At 36.5% G+C, this 15,536-nt stretch overlaps 1 protein-coding gene across 2 annotated transcripts in view; it reads left to right on the top strand.

The window, feature by feature from the left end:
• CAPZA1 (capping actin protein of muscle Z-line subunit alpha 1) overlaps positions 1 to 15,536 on the top strand; it is a 49,756-nt gene that overhangs the window by 14,212 nt on the left and 20,008 nt on the right. For both annotated transcript variants that reach the window (XM_047083012.1, XM_047083013.1), the window contains exons 2-4: positions 8,355 to 8,418; positions 10,921 to 10,972; positions 14,467 to 14,530. In XM_047083012.1, coding sequence (XP_046938968.1) covers positions 8,355 to 8,418; positions 10,921 to 10,972; positions 14,467 to 14,530 — 180 coding nt within the window. The remainder of the gene's footprint in view (positions 1 to 8,354; positions 8,419 to 10,920; positions 10,973 to 14,466; positions 14,531 to 15,536) is intronic.

The raw sequence follows: 15,536 nt of genomic DNA, 5'->3' as shown, positions 1-15,536 counted from the left end.
GGTCAGAAACATAATACAGTTGGTTCCATGAAATTAACATTATTGGAATATTTAAATCTATGAAGGATTGGAATTGTGTATAAGGCCTGAGTTATTCTCCCTTTAAAATATACATGGAGTTATACCCTTCAGATACTATCTGATGAATGTTATGTGCAGTGAAACTATTACTTTATGGAATAGGGATGCTTTTTAAAAGCCTTTTTTGTTGTTGTTTTTAAAGCAGCAATTAAGTTTTTGTTCAACCAAAACCTCCATATCAGTGATTCTCAGTTACACTGGAGATGGCATGCCTCTCCTCTATGGGATATACTTGCTTTCAACTTTGTTTCCCCACCCCATTCTAAAGAATGACTAAATCACTGTTTTTAAAAATGTCATCCCTCATTTGTATTGCAGCAAAAATATTTTTGCTGTCGCTACTTAGCCATTTCTCTCTCCCCTTTTACTTCTGCCACCAATTCTTACCTCTACCAAATTTCATCTTGTTTTGACCCAGTTTTGAAGCTAGATGAGAAAAAACTGACTTTTAACATTACTATTTATCATTCTACTTATTCCTTCCAACTTTGTTTCAGCTGCAGCTTTCATAAGCAAGGTTTTGACTCAATTCCTGGATAAAAGAAAAAAAAATTCTAAAAGGACTAAGCTAAATCTATGTGACACCACACTAAAGATAATCCTCCTGAATTTAAATACCTGTTACTAATGCACAGAATAGTTGATTGAATAGTTCTAAGGCCCACCTCTGTATAAGTGTGTGACCTTTGACAAAGCACTTTCTCTGAATCTATTCCTTTTTTAGTGGGGATACCTATTAAGCTGTTTCAAGATCAGAAGAGAAACAGGTTATGAAAAAGTTTTGTAGACAATAAAATAGTCGTCATTCATTTACATTGCTAGCATGTGCCAGGTCTCAGTTCTGGGTGTACAGCAGTGAACAAACGTCCTGTGCCAGGGTTTGGCCAATCTGGTCTACCGCATGTTTGTATATAGCCTACAAGCTAATGTTTTTTGAATGGTTGGGGGAAAAAATCAGAAGACGACTATTTCGTGACATGTGAAAATTACATGAAATACAAATTAGAGAATCCAAAATAATGTTTTAATTAACTTAGTGGGGCTAATACTTTTACAACATATATCAAATCACGTTGTACACTTTAATATCTTACGAGTTTATTTACCAATAATACCTTAATGGTAAAAAAAAAAAAAATAAGGGGTGCCTGGTGCCTCAGTCAGTTGAGCATCCGACTCTTGATTTCAGCTCGGGTCATGATCTCAGGTTCATGAGATCAAGCCCCACATTGGGCTCTGCACTGATAGCACGGAGTCTGCTTGAGATTCTTTCTCTCCTTGTTTCTCTGCCTCCCCCCCCCCCACTCTCTCTCTCTCTCTGTCTCTCTCTCTCTCAAATAAGCATTCAAAATAAATAAACAATTAAAATCTTATTAGAACACAATTGTGCTAATTTGTTTTCATTTGGGACCGAGACCATGTGGCCCATATAGCCCTAAAATGTTCACTGTCTGGCCTTTTGTATTAGCAATTTGCTCACCCGAGCTCTATGCTCTTGGACTTCTTTTGGAGTGTTGAGCAGGAAACAAATATCATTCAGTGGTGACAAGTTCCTTGAAGAAAAAGCGAGTAAATGGGCTTGAATTGTGAAGGATGCAGACCGTATCATGGCTAATTTGTAGATAGGAGTCAGGAAGTCAGAAAGTGACATCAGGAACTTGAATGAAGAGAGATGCTCTGATAGAAAGTGTTTCTGGCAAAAAGGAACAAGAAATGCAATAGCCCTGAGGCAGGAATTTAGCCGTGAAGTCTAGCAGCTAGGCAGTAGGAGATGAGGGTGAGGGAATCAAATTTTGAAGGACCTTGGAGTCCATGGAGTAGACTTTAGATTTTTATAGAGAATGTGTAAATGTAGCATTAAGATTTCAACTACTGTCTCAAGGAATTTTTATGGTATTGTTATAGTGACAGATCAACTTATCACTTCAAAATCTGTTCTCAAAGATTGCCAAATATTTAATACTGAGTGGTCCACTTTTTTAGTACCTCTCAGAAAATAACATGGAGATTGTTGACAATGACCACGTTTTGGGATCTACCTTTGGCATCTAATGATGACTACATTCTTTTTAATCACTCATTTAGAATTTCACCCTTGCTGTTGCATATATATGTCTTCACCTCTTACCAGCTTTCATTTAAAAACTGGGGGATGTTTTCGTTTCTTTACTTGGACATTTCTCCTGTTCTCGATATTCTTAGATTTACGGGTATCACTCATTTGTTTTTCCAGCACTTTAATTAGAATTCTTCTGCACTTAAGCCTGAATTCAAATATTGCTTACTTTTTATTCCTCCCTCTCTGACTTATGTGTACTTTGTGTGTTTTTTTCCCCCTTTAGGAAGTGGAAGCAGTCTTTTAGTTTAGTTCATTTTTTTTCCTATATAATCCCTTCATTTAAAATTTTTTTTTTTAACATTTTTTTAAATTTATTTTTGAGACAGAGAGAGACAGAGCATGAACGGGGCAGGGGCAGAGAGAGAGGGAGACACAGAATCGGAAGCAGGCTCCAGGCTCCGAGCCATCAGCCCAGAGCCCGACGCGGGGCTCGAACTCACAGACCGCGAGATCGTGACCTGGCTGAAGTCGGACGCTTAACCGACTGAGCCACCCAGGCGCCATACATTCCAGCATACATCCATACATTCCAGCATAAGGCACTATGCAGTTAGGAGGTAAATAAGGCTAAGCTTCTGGTCAAGAAGCATATGCAAAGTGTAACTTTAAAAAGCTTCCTTGGGGTGCCCGGGTGGTTCAGTCAGTTAAACGTCCAAATCTTGATTTTAGCTCAGGTCATGATCTCACGGTTTGTGAGATAGAGCCCTGCATTGGGCTCTGTACTGACAGTGCAGAGCTTGCTTGATGTTCTGTCTCTCTCTCAGCCCCATCCTCACTTGCTCTCTATATCTCTCTCAATATAAATAAAAATAAAAATAAACTTTTAAAAGTCTTCCTTGTTGCCTTTTACCAACCTCCCTTTTTACTCTGTCATTTAGCTTCCTTGACCTGTAGTTTCCTTGATCCATCGCTTGCAGTTTTGATGTCACTCCATAGCCTTTATGTTGTTAATGTCCTTTTTTATCTTTAACAAAATTAATTTATTAGATGGTAGATCTTGTCATGATCCTCTTTTAAATTTTTTAAAAATTTAAAAATTATCTTTAACATACAAGTAATAAAGTAGTGGGTGAAGTAGAATAAAGGGGATTAAGAGGTACTAACTCCCAGAAAAAAATTACAAGTAATTTATATTCCTTATACAACTTTTTGAACATAGAGATAAGCCAAAAAAGGAAAGAAAAATAAGTTTTTAATAACCACCACCAGAAGAAGTCCTAATTAAAATTAGTAGCTATACATATATGTAAGTGTATTTACTTTTAATAAAACAGGAATATATCATTGTGTGAACTTTTGCACTCAATGGCACATGATAAAACATCAACCTGTATCAACAGAGCACTTCTCAGACGTTTTTGTTTTCAGGACCCCTTTATACTCTTAGGAGTCAACTTTTTATGTAGTTTATAGCTATTGTACTAGATATTAAAACTTAAGAGTTCTTAAAGTATTAATTCATTTAAAAACATATTTAAAAACATTTATATGTTAACAAATAATTGGAATTTTGTTTCTTGTTGTTTTGTAGTTTATTTTGGGATAGAGAGAGAGCACGAGTGAGCCGGGGAAGGGACAGAGAGAGAGGAAGAGAGAATCCCAAGCAGGCTCCAGGCTGTCAGCCCGGTGCAGGGCTCAATCTCACGAACTCTGAGATCATGACCTGAGCCAAAATCAAGTGTCTTCAGACTCTTAACTGACTGAGCCACCCAGGCGCCCTGGTATTTTGTTTTGAGGAAAAAAAAAACAAAACCCAAACTTTATTTTCTAAAACAAAAGAATTAGTGGGAAAAGTAGCACTGTTTTACATTCTGCAAATCTTTTAAACATCTACATTCAGTTTGTTGTGTTATAATGTCTTAGTTTGTGCATACTGTTTCCTCTGACTGGATGCGCTCCTTGGTATTTACTCATTCTTCAATCCAACTCAAACATCAGTGTATCTAAAGGCCACCCCACCACTCCTTATATACATATATAAAGTTGACTTCATCTTCCTTGTGCCTCACCGTGGCCTTTAATACTTGCTTGCTGTATTACTATCTGTGTGTCAGGTCCTTGAAGACAGTGACAGAATCTTACTCAGTGTTTAATCTTTATTTACTCTTCGTATGTGCTCAGTAAATATTTGCTGAATGAATGAACTATTACTTTTTTTTTCCAATATATGAAATTTATTGTCAAATTGGTTAACTATTACTTTTTTAATATGCATTGTCAGTTCATTGATTATCCAAATACTTGTTTTAATTATGCCAGATCCATCAGATTGTATGACTTTTAAAACTTCAGGGATAACTTCAGGAATACTAGTATCTTGAATTTTCATTTTGGTAGCCTTTACTATTGCATATTCAAACATTATGTTATATATGTAGTATGTAAAATATATAGCTTTGTTCTTTTTAGGGAATATGCGTTTTGGGTTGTATATGAATATATTTTTGAACTACACACACTTAAATTTGTTTGACTAAGGGGACTTTCACAATGATGTAAGGATTATGGGAGATGCACATTGACAAGTGGGTAGATCATAGCCCCTCAGCAGATTTGAATAGACTAAGAAATAGGTTTACTATCAAAGTAGGTTTACTAATTTCTTAAATAAATGATTGACAGCAACAGTTGATGAGGAAAGAAATATGATTAACTGCACATGCCAAGGCAAATATAAATATACCGAGTTGTAAATCTATATGGGAACTGTTAAGTCCTGTGTAGTGTAATTTTCATGAGTTGAGCAGCATTTCTTACTTCCTAATTATTTTCTTTTTATTGTTGTTGCTTGTTAATATAAGAGTTTTATGGTGTATTCCTCTTAGTCTCCAGCAGCTTTTATTCCAGAAAAGTAATGTATTATCTATAATTATTCTGTCATGACAGGGTTCTCAAGCTTTATGTACATAAGAATATTCTAAGGTGTTTGTGTTATGGATTCCTCATCTCTGCTTCCAGGTAATCCACACACAGGTTTTGTATTCTAAGGTTAAAAAATCAGGTAGAGCTTTACAACTCAAAGAAATTTTGTAGAACTTCTCATCTCTTTTAGGAGTTGGCTTATAATGAGGAAACTCAGGACCAAAACAGGTTAGTCATGCTTCTAGAATTACAAACCTAGTTAGTTTATGGACCAATAGAGCCAGTAATTAGAATCCAGGTTTTCCAATCTACCTTGCTCCATCAATCAGTAAGCCTTTCTTGACTGAAGATGTAAAATTTGTCCACGGAGCAGCTTTTCTTTTATTCTTTTTAGAATGAGTGAAGTCATATATAAGATCTTCTGTATAAACCTGAAGTTGCAAAGTATTTTTTGTCTTTCTAATTCTCTTCTCAGTGCCCAGTTGTATTTTCAAAGGACTCTTGAAAGTCTTTTTTCTGCTTAAGAATGGTTTGGCTTTGATGATAGCCTTGATTTGAGTGGGTCCACAAGAACTTAACGTTGTTTGAAGGAAATGAAGAGGTTAATGGAGGATGCCTACTTGGAAAGCAAGGCTCAGTTTATTGGTAGATCTACTGTGTTCCTCTTTGCCCCTCATCAGTGAGTTGAATCATCTTCGTACTCATTATCACATCAAATATTAGGGAATTTTCAACATTCTTTCTGTCATAGTGTGTTAGAATTATACTGTGAGGGGCGCCTGGGTGGCTCAGTTGGTTAAATGTCCAACTCTTGATTTTGGTTCAGTCATGGTCTCACAGGTTTGTGAGAACGAGCCCCATGTCCAGCTCTGCACTGACAGCACAGAGCCTGCTTGAAATTCTCTCTCTCCCTCTCTCTCCACACCTCCCCTGCTCACACCCTCTCTCAAAATAAATAAACTTTATAAAAAAAAAGAATTGTACTGTGAGACTGTCAGAGGTCAGTCCTATTATCATTGCTAGCATCATAATTATATATGTATATTGCCAGATGATACTCAAAATTATTTTTTCTTTTACATAGATTTTTACATTCTTTGTATTTCACATCTTACTTGATAAAAGCGAAGAGATTAAATTATATGGCAGACTGAGCACATGGTTTCACCTCATCTTTTATGCCAAACCTTAGTAGAATGAAAAAAGTAGGGAAAACAGATTGAGAAGAGAACTGAATTAGTAACAGGGGTGCTTGGGTGGCTCAGGCAGTTGAGTATCTGACTCCATGGTTTTGACTCGGGTCATGATTGCATGGTATGTGTGATCAAGCCCCATGTCAGGCTCTGCACTGACAGCACAGAGCCTGCTTGGGATTTTCTCTCTCCTTGCCCCTCCCCCCGCTCTATTTTTTCTCTCTCTCTCTCAAATAAGCTTTTTTTTTTTAAGTGAGAGTGCCATTGTTGGACCAAAGTTTTGTAGCAATTCTTTTGATAGAAAGAAAGCAGAATGGTAAATACACGAGGGAAAAAAAAGTAAGATCAGAAGATAACTGTTGTGGAAGTAGGAGCCACTTGAAGGAGCTCAACTTAAGGAGCAAGAAGGAAAGGACTCAGAACAGTCTTGGAGTAGATTAATTGCGGAATTGTTCTGTAAGCTAACTGTACCATTGGCTCCTCTTTTCTCTTCCATTGGGGCTGAACTGCAGATAGAAATGCATTTGTCTTCAGAATATAGCATTGAGAATGAGCACTAAGAGCAGAGAGGCAGGGCGATGCCCCAGGTAGCCTCTGGCCCTTACTAGGGTTACTCAGAAATTAATCGGCTCAATCCACTTCACAGCAGCAAGTCTCCTCTCTCCCTCCCCTACAATCACTAGAGACAAACTGCTGGTAAACAGAACAGGCAAGCTAAATTAAATTCAAGGAGGAATACCAAATATTTGTGGAAAACTGGTACTATGAAAGAAAAGCATCAAACTCAACAAACAAGTAGATCTAAATTCTTAGGGAACAGTCAATAGAGCAATACTTTAAAGTAAGTATAGTTAATACCCTCAAGGAGACTCAATAATTCTTACACACACACAAATACAAGTCTTGGAAATGAAAAATAGGTTTTAAAATAACTATCTGAATAGCAAAATAGACATGAATGAAGAGCATTTTAAGTGAATTGAAAAATGGAGCTCTGAGGCCTTCTCCCCAAATAAACTACCAAATGACAAAAAGAAGATAAAAATACAGGAGAAAAAGGGATATTCAAGTTAGATCTAAGACTTCAATGTCTGTCTATAAAAGGAGATCCAGAAAAGTAGAATGGCAGTAGGGGGCAGGAGAGGGAGTTAGAAGGAAGAACAGAAGAAGTACTGTCTATAGCATTCTTTAGAACCTTTAGTACAGTGTTTAATAATAGGTGATAGCAGTCATCTTTGTCTTGTTTTTAAAATTAGGGACACTGCTTGCAATGTTGCATCATTATTAAGTATGCTGTAGAATTTTGGTAGATAATCCTTTATCAAGTTAAAGAAGTTTATTCCTACCAAAAATTAGTAGTTTTGTTGTTTTATGATATTTGAATGTTGAATTTTATCTTTTTTTTCCAGCATGAGTTAAGAGAATCACAAGGGTTTGCTCCTTTAATTTGTAAATTACACTGATTTATTAATACTGAACCACCTTTGCATTGGGATAAACGCTATAAACACATATTGGTATCCTACCAGTTCACTACTCTTTCATTTAGTTTTGCTTAAATGTTCATAAGTGATTAGGATCATAACTTTCTGTATTTGTGCCTGTAGTATATTTTGACCAAAAATTGATTATTCAACTTTTTTTTAAAAAATTTTTTTAATGTCTATTTATTTTTGAGACAGAGAGAGACAGAGTATGAACGGGGGAAGGGCAGAGAGAGAGGTAGACACAGAATCGGAAGCAGGCTCCAGGCTCTGAGCCATCAGCCCAGAGCCTGACGCGGGGCTCGAACTCACGGACCGCGAGATCGTGACCTGAGCTGAAGTCGGACGCTCAATTGACTGAGCCACCCAGGCGTCCCTCAACTTTTTAAAGAAGAATTAAAACTTAAAGCCGCATGTAGATCTCAAAATCAGGACAAACCTCTATTGATGATGAAAGCTTTGGGATAGTTTGTGAAAAAAAATCTGAAGTCTCCTAAATAGTAAAGGTTTGAATAGGAAGTTTTATCTCCATGAATGTGATGAAAATTTTGTAATCTGTTAATTGCTTCTTCCTTTATATGTTACTCTTCTCTTATTTTATTTCTTTCTCTTTAGGTACGCATAGCTGCTAAATTCATCACTCATGCACCCCCAGGGGAATTTAATGAAGTGTTCAATGGTGAGTAAACATTAGTATTTTAAGCCCTCCATAATTATGTATAAGTATTTATTGAGTGTTTCTTATCTCTTCTAATCCTTACAGCACATTATAGCTATAGCTTAAGGAAATCAAGATTAAAAGAGGTTAAAATAATTTATTCAATGTATCTAGCAAGTAAGTGTCAGAACAAGGATTCAAACCCAGGTCTGAGTTAAAAGCATACTCTTAACCCATAAATTAGGATACCTATCTTATGTGAGAAAAGATTTAAAGTAGCTTAATATGAATATGGAAGCAATATTAAATTATTTTCATAGTTTTGTATCACTATAAATCATAGCTTCAGCTTCTTCTGTGCTTTCACTCAACACATGCTTGTAATATATACAGGACACTTTCTAAAGCCATTGGGGCTGAACCGACTACATCTGGGAAGCTTATTACATACACAGATTCCAGCCTTACCATCCTCAAGTTCTCCCAGGTGATTCTGAGTCACAGCCAGTTTGGGAACCGCTATTCCAATACATTTATAAATTTCTATTCACTGGCTTAACATATAGAATGAAAAATGTAGATGAGGCATCTTGAGCTTTATGATAAAATCAATCATTATAATCCCATTTTAAGTTGTTAAATTCATCTTTAAGTCCTTTGTGTATCTTGGTTCATTTTAGCAAGCATTTATTTTGAAATTCGAGTTTTACATTAGAGGGCTATGTACTTGAGAGGAGCTATGTGATACTCATCTGCAGTTGGCCCAGAGCCCCACACATTATAGAACAATCACTAATCTCCAGTGATAAAAATAATTAATGATGCAGAGAAAGAGTAACCAGGAGAACATATAATTTAAGGAGTAAATAATACAATAGAAATAAATCAGAACATGTATCCTTATAGACTTATTTGTGGATTTTGAGCACTAACAGCAAGAGAAACAAATAAACAAATGCAGCCTTATTTTCCTAGTCTTTTTTGCATTTTGACCAAATGTAAATTTTCAACAACTGAGCTTTTAGGAAATTTTCCTTTGACCTGAACTTTATCAAGCTGATTAGCTCAAATAAATTCTTTTTTTTTTTTTTTAATTTTTTTTTTTTTAATGTTTATTTTTGAGACAGAGAGTGAGACAGAGCATGAGCCGGGGAGGGCCAGAGAGAGGGAGACACAGTATTGGAAGCAAGCTCCAGGCTCTGGGCTGTCAGCACAGAGCCCGACGTGGGGCTCAAACCATGAACCATGAGAACATGACCTGAGCCGAAGTCGGACGCCTAACCGACTGAGCCACCCAGGCACCCCAGCTCAGATAAATTCTTAACAAAATTAATGGCCTTTGTAGTTAGAAGTCCCTGTTTGATTTCTGACAACTGAATGGACTTTACAGGAATATCATGAGAATAATTGATATGAAAGAATTAGATTAAGAATTGGCAAGCTACTTGTGGCATGAGGACTAGTTTTTATTGGCATGCTACACATTGGCCTCTGCCAGCCTCTTTCAGAAGCTCTAAGAGTCCATGGCCTTTGGCTTATAATTAAATTAGTCTTTCCTCTTGGAGTTAATGAATGCTTAGTAGTTTCTTCTACAATAAGGACCCTCCTCTTATAAAAGAAGAATGACTTTGGGGTGCCTGGGTAGTTCAGTAGGTTAAGGGTCCAACTCTTGATTTCGGCTCAGGTCATGATCTCATGGTTTGTGGGTTTGAGCCCCCCACTGGACTCCGTGCTGACAGTGCAGAACCTGCTTGGGATTCTGTCTCCCTCTCTGCCCCTGCTCTGCTCACTCTCTCTCTCTCTCTTTCAAAATAAATAAGTAAACATTAAAAAATAATAATTAAAATTTAAAAAATAAGCATGACTAGACTCTTGACATACAGCTTTTTAAAAGCATGTAGGCCCCATGTTCAATCCTTCATGGAAAAATATGTTTGGCAGTTTCACTGCCACTGGCTGAATTTTGCCCAGCTTTCTTGGTCTGATGTTATAGAAAAGCCTCCAGTTCTTAATCTTATTTTAAAGGATTCTTTAGATACAAAATTAACAGTTCTAATTGTAACTTTCTTTAAACCATGCTTTTTATTTGCTATGAAATTCCTTGAGAAGTTGTTTGATTATTGTACCGCAAATAATTACATGAAAATCTATGAACGTGAGCATCTGTTCATTTGCATATAGGATATCTGAAGATCAACTTTGCAAAGCCTGACTTGTTAAACATTTCTGAAGCTTATCTTTTACTGAACATTTGAATTTTAACATCTTTTAAAGGTGTGGTTTTTTAAAATGTTTATTTTGAGAGGGGTGAGAAAGTGTGCGCACAAGCAGTGGAGGGGTAGAGAGAAGGAGACAGAATCCCAAGCATGCTGCACATGCTGTCAGGGCAGAGCCCAGTGCAAGACTTGACCCCACAAACTGTGAGATCATGACCTGAGCCGAAATCTAGAGTCGGATGCTTAACTGACTGAGCCATCCAGGCGCTCTGTTCTTAACGTCTTTTAACATTTTTTTCCTCTTCAGATGTCCGGCTACTACTTAACAATGACAATCTCCTCAGGGAAGGGGCAGCACAGTAAGTATCTTTCAAAATCCACTTACATATATTTTTTTCACTTCTATATTATTTTAATTTTGGATGAACTATATTGATAGTAAATTTGTGCCCTGGAAACTAAGTCTAAAATACTTCAATATAAAGCAGTTGGTTTTAGCAGTTTTAGTTGTTTTTTTTTTTTTTTCTTGGAGAAAACATGTTCCCCCCAATGTTGTTTATTCCCTTAAAGCTTATTATGTACGACCTTATTTTTTATTTTTTTATTTTTCCAGATTTCCCCTGTAAAAGCAGAGTTTAATACGAGTGGTTAGGGTTTCTTCTATACTCCTTTTAGTTCACATTGAATTTTTTTTAATTGCTAGCTATAGAAAGATAAGGCTGCTATTGAGGAGTGTTTCTTAAACTGCCACAAAATAGTAGATATTCATAAAAGTGCCCTAATAGAATTAACCATAGAATAATAGCATCGTTGTTCAACCCAGTCATGGATTCCTTATCACCACCACGCTAATTAATCTTTCTAAAATACCATTTTCCTTTTATCCTTGTCCTCAAAAACATGAGAGTGATGTGTGTTTTGTTTTCTTCAAATCTAAATACTGTCAGCTTTCAGGGCCCTCTGTTATCTGGCTTTATCACTACTCTCCTTTACATACAAAATTCTGTTTCAATCACTGTCTTTGTAACTGACCCAGAGTTCCTTTGTAAAGAGGAAACCAGAAAAGGATAATGACTGGGTAAAGATGGGGTAGAGAGGATGGAACAAGGATTTTGACATAGAGCAACAAATAATTGTCATAAAGGCATTTGGTATGGTATACAGTTGATTTAGATTTCAGCTATAGAAAACTTTTAAGAGTTGCTGCCTGAGAAGCAATCATCTTCTTCTGCCCTTCTTCTGCCCTGCTGTTTTGGATCTCATTCTGGGAGCAAATTCTACAAACCCTATAATTGTCATCATGATTGATATTCTCATTATACATTGATTTAGGCACACACTGAAGATACATTCTAATGCTGGTTTCTCTTAGTTGCATAAAATGCCATAGAAAAAGGCATTCATGATTTGCTAATTCAACCCCTGTCTATCCTCTGCCCTGTCATTGAAAGAATTTCATCTATATTTTGTCAACAGATGATTATCCAGTCTGAATGCTCCTAATAATAAGGAATTCACCATCTAACAAGGCAGGTTCTTCAACTTGCTTGACATATATTGGTCTTAGTTTTATCCTTGAGAGCTACTCAAAATAAATCTAGTCAGTACTTCATTTGATAAGGTACTGCTGAAGAGGAGATGGGGAGTGGAATGCCAAGATCCAAGAGTGACTGCATCCTAAGCCTGTTATCACGTTTTTAATTAGGAGTAACAGTAGAATTTGGTATTTAATAGTTCAGATGCTTTAATTGCACTGACAATAAAGCTTTGTTTTTATAAATATTCTGGTTCTTATAGACTGGGGCTTTTCAGAGAACATTCTTCCTAAAGGACAGCTGTCTTATGCCCAAATATTTGCTTTTCTATAGGGATAAAAAAATTCTGTTTTTCTTCCAGTAATAAGATGCTTCAGTCCCTTGGCTGCAGATCTCATAGTAAGGGCTCAGTGAATGTTGTTTCAGTAATCATCATTATTGCCTTCTATATAAAATGAAGGAGGACTGAACAACTGAGAATTTAACCCTATTTCCTGGATTTTCACCTATGCTTCTTGACCACTGTAACCATTCTCTGTTAATTCCCAGTACTTCCAGACTAAGTAGGGAGATGTAGGCCGTGTTAAAGAGAGGATTTTATTTCTGAAAGAGAGGGGAAATTATTAGTATTATGAGCAGAGAATGACTCGATGAGATTATATTTTAGAATAATTACTGGCTACCATGCAGGGGGGCAAATATTGAAGTAAGAGGAGTAGTTAGAAGGCTTATTGCAGTAGTTCAGAGATAAATGGCGGTGGTTTGGACTAGTGTAAGGGTGGTGGGAAGGAGTCAGATTCTGAATATGTATTCAAGGTAGAACCCATATGATTTACTGATGGATTGGATGTGAAATGTGGGAGAAAGAAGAATCAAGAAGGATCTCAAGTTTTCGGTCCACACTGCTGGTAGAATGAAAATACCATTTTCTTGAGATGGGATTAAATATTAACCATCTTTGGTATTTGTGTTTGTGATCTGTAATCTTAGGACATATCGTAGAATGGAATGCTTACTACTCTCTACTCCTTAAGCTTTTCTAAAAAAAAAAAAATCAATAATAATAATAATATTTAATCCACTTTGCATGAACATTTAATTTATCTTCCTATCTGAAGAACCATGTTTAAGACTCATTTTGCTAATGGGGATGTATAATGATTTATAACACCATAGAAATGATTTATCTAAAAACTTAACAATAACCCAAAATGAAAAGACAGAGGATTAGCTTTAAATGTCTGTTACTTTGGTTTCTTTTAAAGAAAAGTTTGATACTTTGCTTAAAAACAGTGTCTAGCAGGCGTTTTAGCAGGTTAAACTTGGGCAGAAGAGGTGTTTAACTTTTCCCTTGGCCAGTGGGTGAGAATACTGATATTTTGTGTGTTATGCGTTTCTTACACTGCAGTTTACCTCAGGCTTCTTTCCCTTTACCTTTTTGCTTACTTAGATGTACTAGGGAGCCATTGAAAATGCAGTTTTACAAATCTAGCACTGGACAAGTAAATGGTAGTTAATAGGCATGTACTTTGATTATTCATATCTCCTTTTTAAAATAATCTCTTCTGGGGCGCCTGGGTGGATCATTCAGTTGGGCGGCCAACTTCGGCTCAGGTCATGATCTCGTGGTCTGTGAGTTTGAGCCCCACATCGGGCTCTGTGCTGACAGCTCAGAGCCTAGAGACTGTTTTGGATTCTGTGTCTCCCTCTCTCTCTGACCCTAACCAGCTGATGCTCTATCTGTCTGTCTCTCTGTCTCTCTCTCAAAAATAAAATAAACATTAAAAAAAATAATAATCTCTTCTGCCTTAAGCTCTCCTCTGAGACTTGACTCACGCTCCACTCTTGCCTCACGCTCTCCCCATGTCAAATGCCTTCCAGTACATTTAATTATGATCTCTCCTGCCTGCCCTGCCTCAGAAAGTCCAGAATAAAGAAGGCAGCATTGCTAAAATAGTGCATCAACTGAAGGGTTTTTTGTTTTTTCTTTAAACTACTGAAAGCCTCTATCTAAAAGTTGGTAATTCACAAAAATCTGATTACTTAAAACTTCGGAATTGTCTAAGGGGAATTCTGTTGGAGCTTAGAAGTGGAGACGAACAGGTAATTTCAGAGTTTAGGGCACATCTGAGATCACTGTGAAGAGTTCCTTCAGAAAGTGGGAAGGCATTAGGATAACACTAGTTGCCTGGAGAGAGAAAGGGAAGAGCACTGGGGAGTGTTTTCACATTCTCTTTCACTATTATGTGAATTACCTTTGGTGTTTCTTTATGTATAATTCTCTCCCCCCCCCTTTTTTTCCACTTGTTAAAATACAGTGCGTTTGCCCAGTATAACATGGATCAGTTCACGCCTGTGAAGATAGAAGGATATGAAGATCAGGTAATGACTGTTCTTTTTAGTAGGCTGTGCCTGGGTGGTAGTAGAAATCCTATAAACCAAAGCAAATGTCTGAAGATAAGATGCTGAATAAATTCATGCCGTAGTTATCAGAGCTTTTGTAAATGTTCTATATAAGAAAATTCTTCCCCTCTCTGATAATACCAGGAGTTTCTTTGACAGGAAAAAAGAGCTGCCCCTAACAAGAATAGTGAAAGTAAAAGAATTGAGTTTTATACAGATTTTATAGCTGTATGTAATTCTCCTTGGTAAGAATAATAGGAGACATTATATTTGATATTCTATAGAAAAACAGACATTTCTATTCAAATAGAGGAACAAAACAAACATTTCCATTATTGTCATAGTTATAAACATAGTCTGGCAGGACTTTGCAAATTCATTAATTGCACTTCAAAGGCAGTATGTCACTAAATACCAAATCCTTGTTAAAAAAATCTGAGGGGCACCTGGGTGGTTCAGTTGGTTGAGTATCCAACTCTTGATTTTGGCTCAGGTCATGATCTCATGGTCGCGATATCAAGCCCCATGTAGTGTGGAGCCTGCTTGGGATTCTCTCTCCTTTCCTCTCTGTCCCTCCCCCACTCTCAATGTCTGCACTCTCTCTCTGTCTCTCAAAATAAACTTAAAGAAAAGAGTCTGAATCTTCTTTGAACCCACAAATCCATAAGATTTATCCTAGGAAAATAAGTATATAAATGTATTAAAAAGATTATAGCAAGGTTTATGACAGTGAAACAAGGTTTATAATAGTGAAAAATTGGGAACAATCTAAATGCTCAACCAACATTAAATTAATATCTATAGACCAAAATACTATGACTACATTGAAAAGTGATGTAAAAACTGATCTGGGAATATACTCCCTTTGGTAACACATATGCTAAAGTATTGATCTAGAAAGGTTTTTGTGATATATTAAGCTAAAACATAAAAGAACATATGTAGAATTGTGCTAGTTTATTTTTCAAATAGATATTTAAATGAG

The sequence above is a fragment of the Lynx rufus genome, unplaced genomic scaffold, assembly GCF_022079265.1.
Source record: "Lynx rufus isolate CCGP_SWC_20201006 ecotype Redwood Valley unplaced genomic scaffold, mLynRuf1.p SCAF_2, whole genome shotgun sequence".
NCBI lineage: Eukaryota > Metazoa > Chordata > Mammalia > Carnivora > Felidae > Lynx > Lynx rufus.
This window is presented reverse-complemented; position numbering and strand designations above follow the sequence as displayed.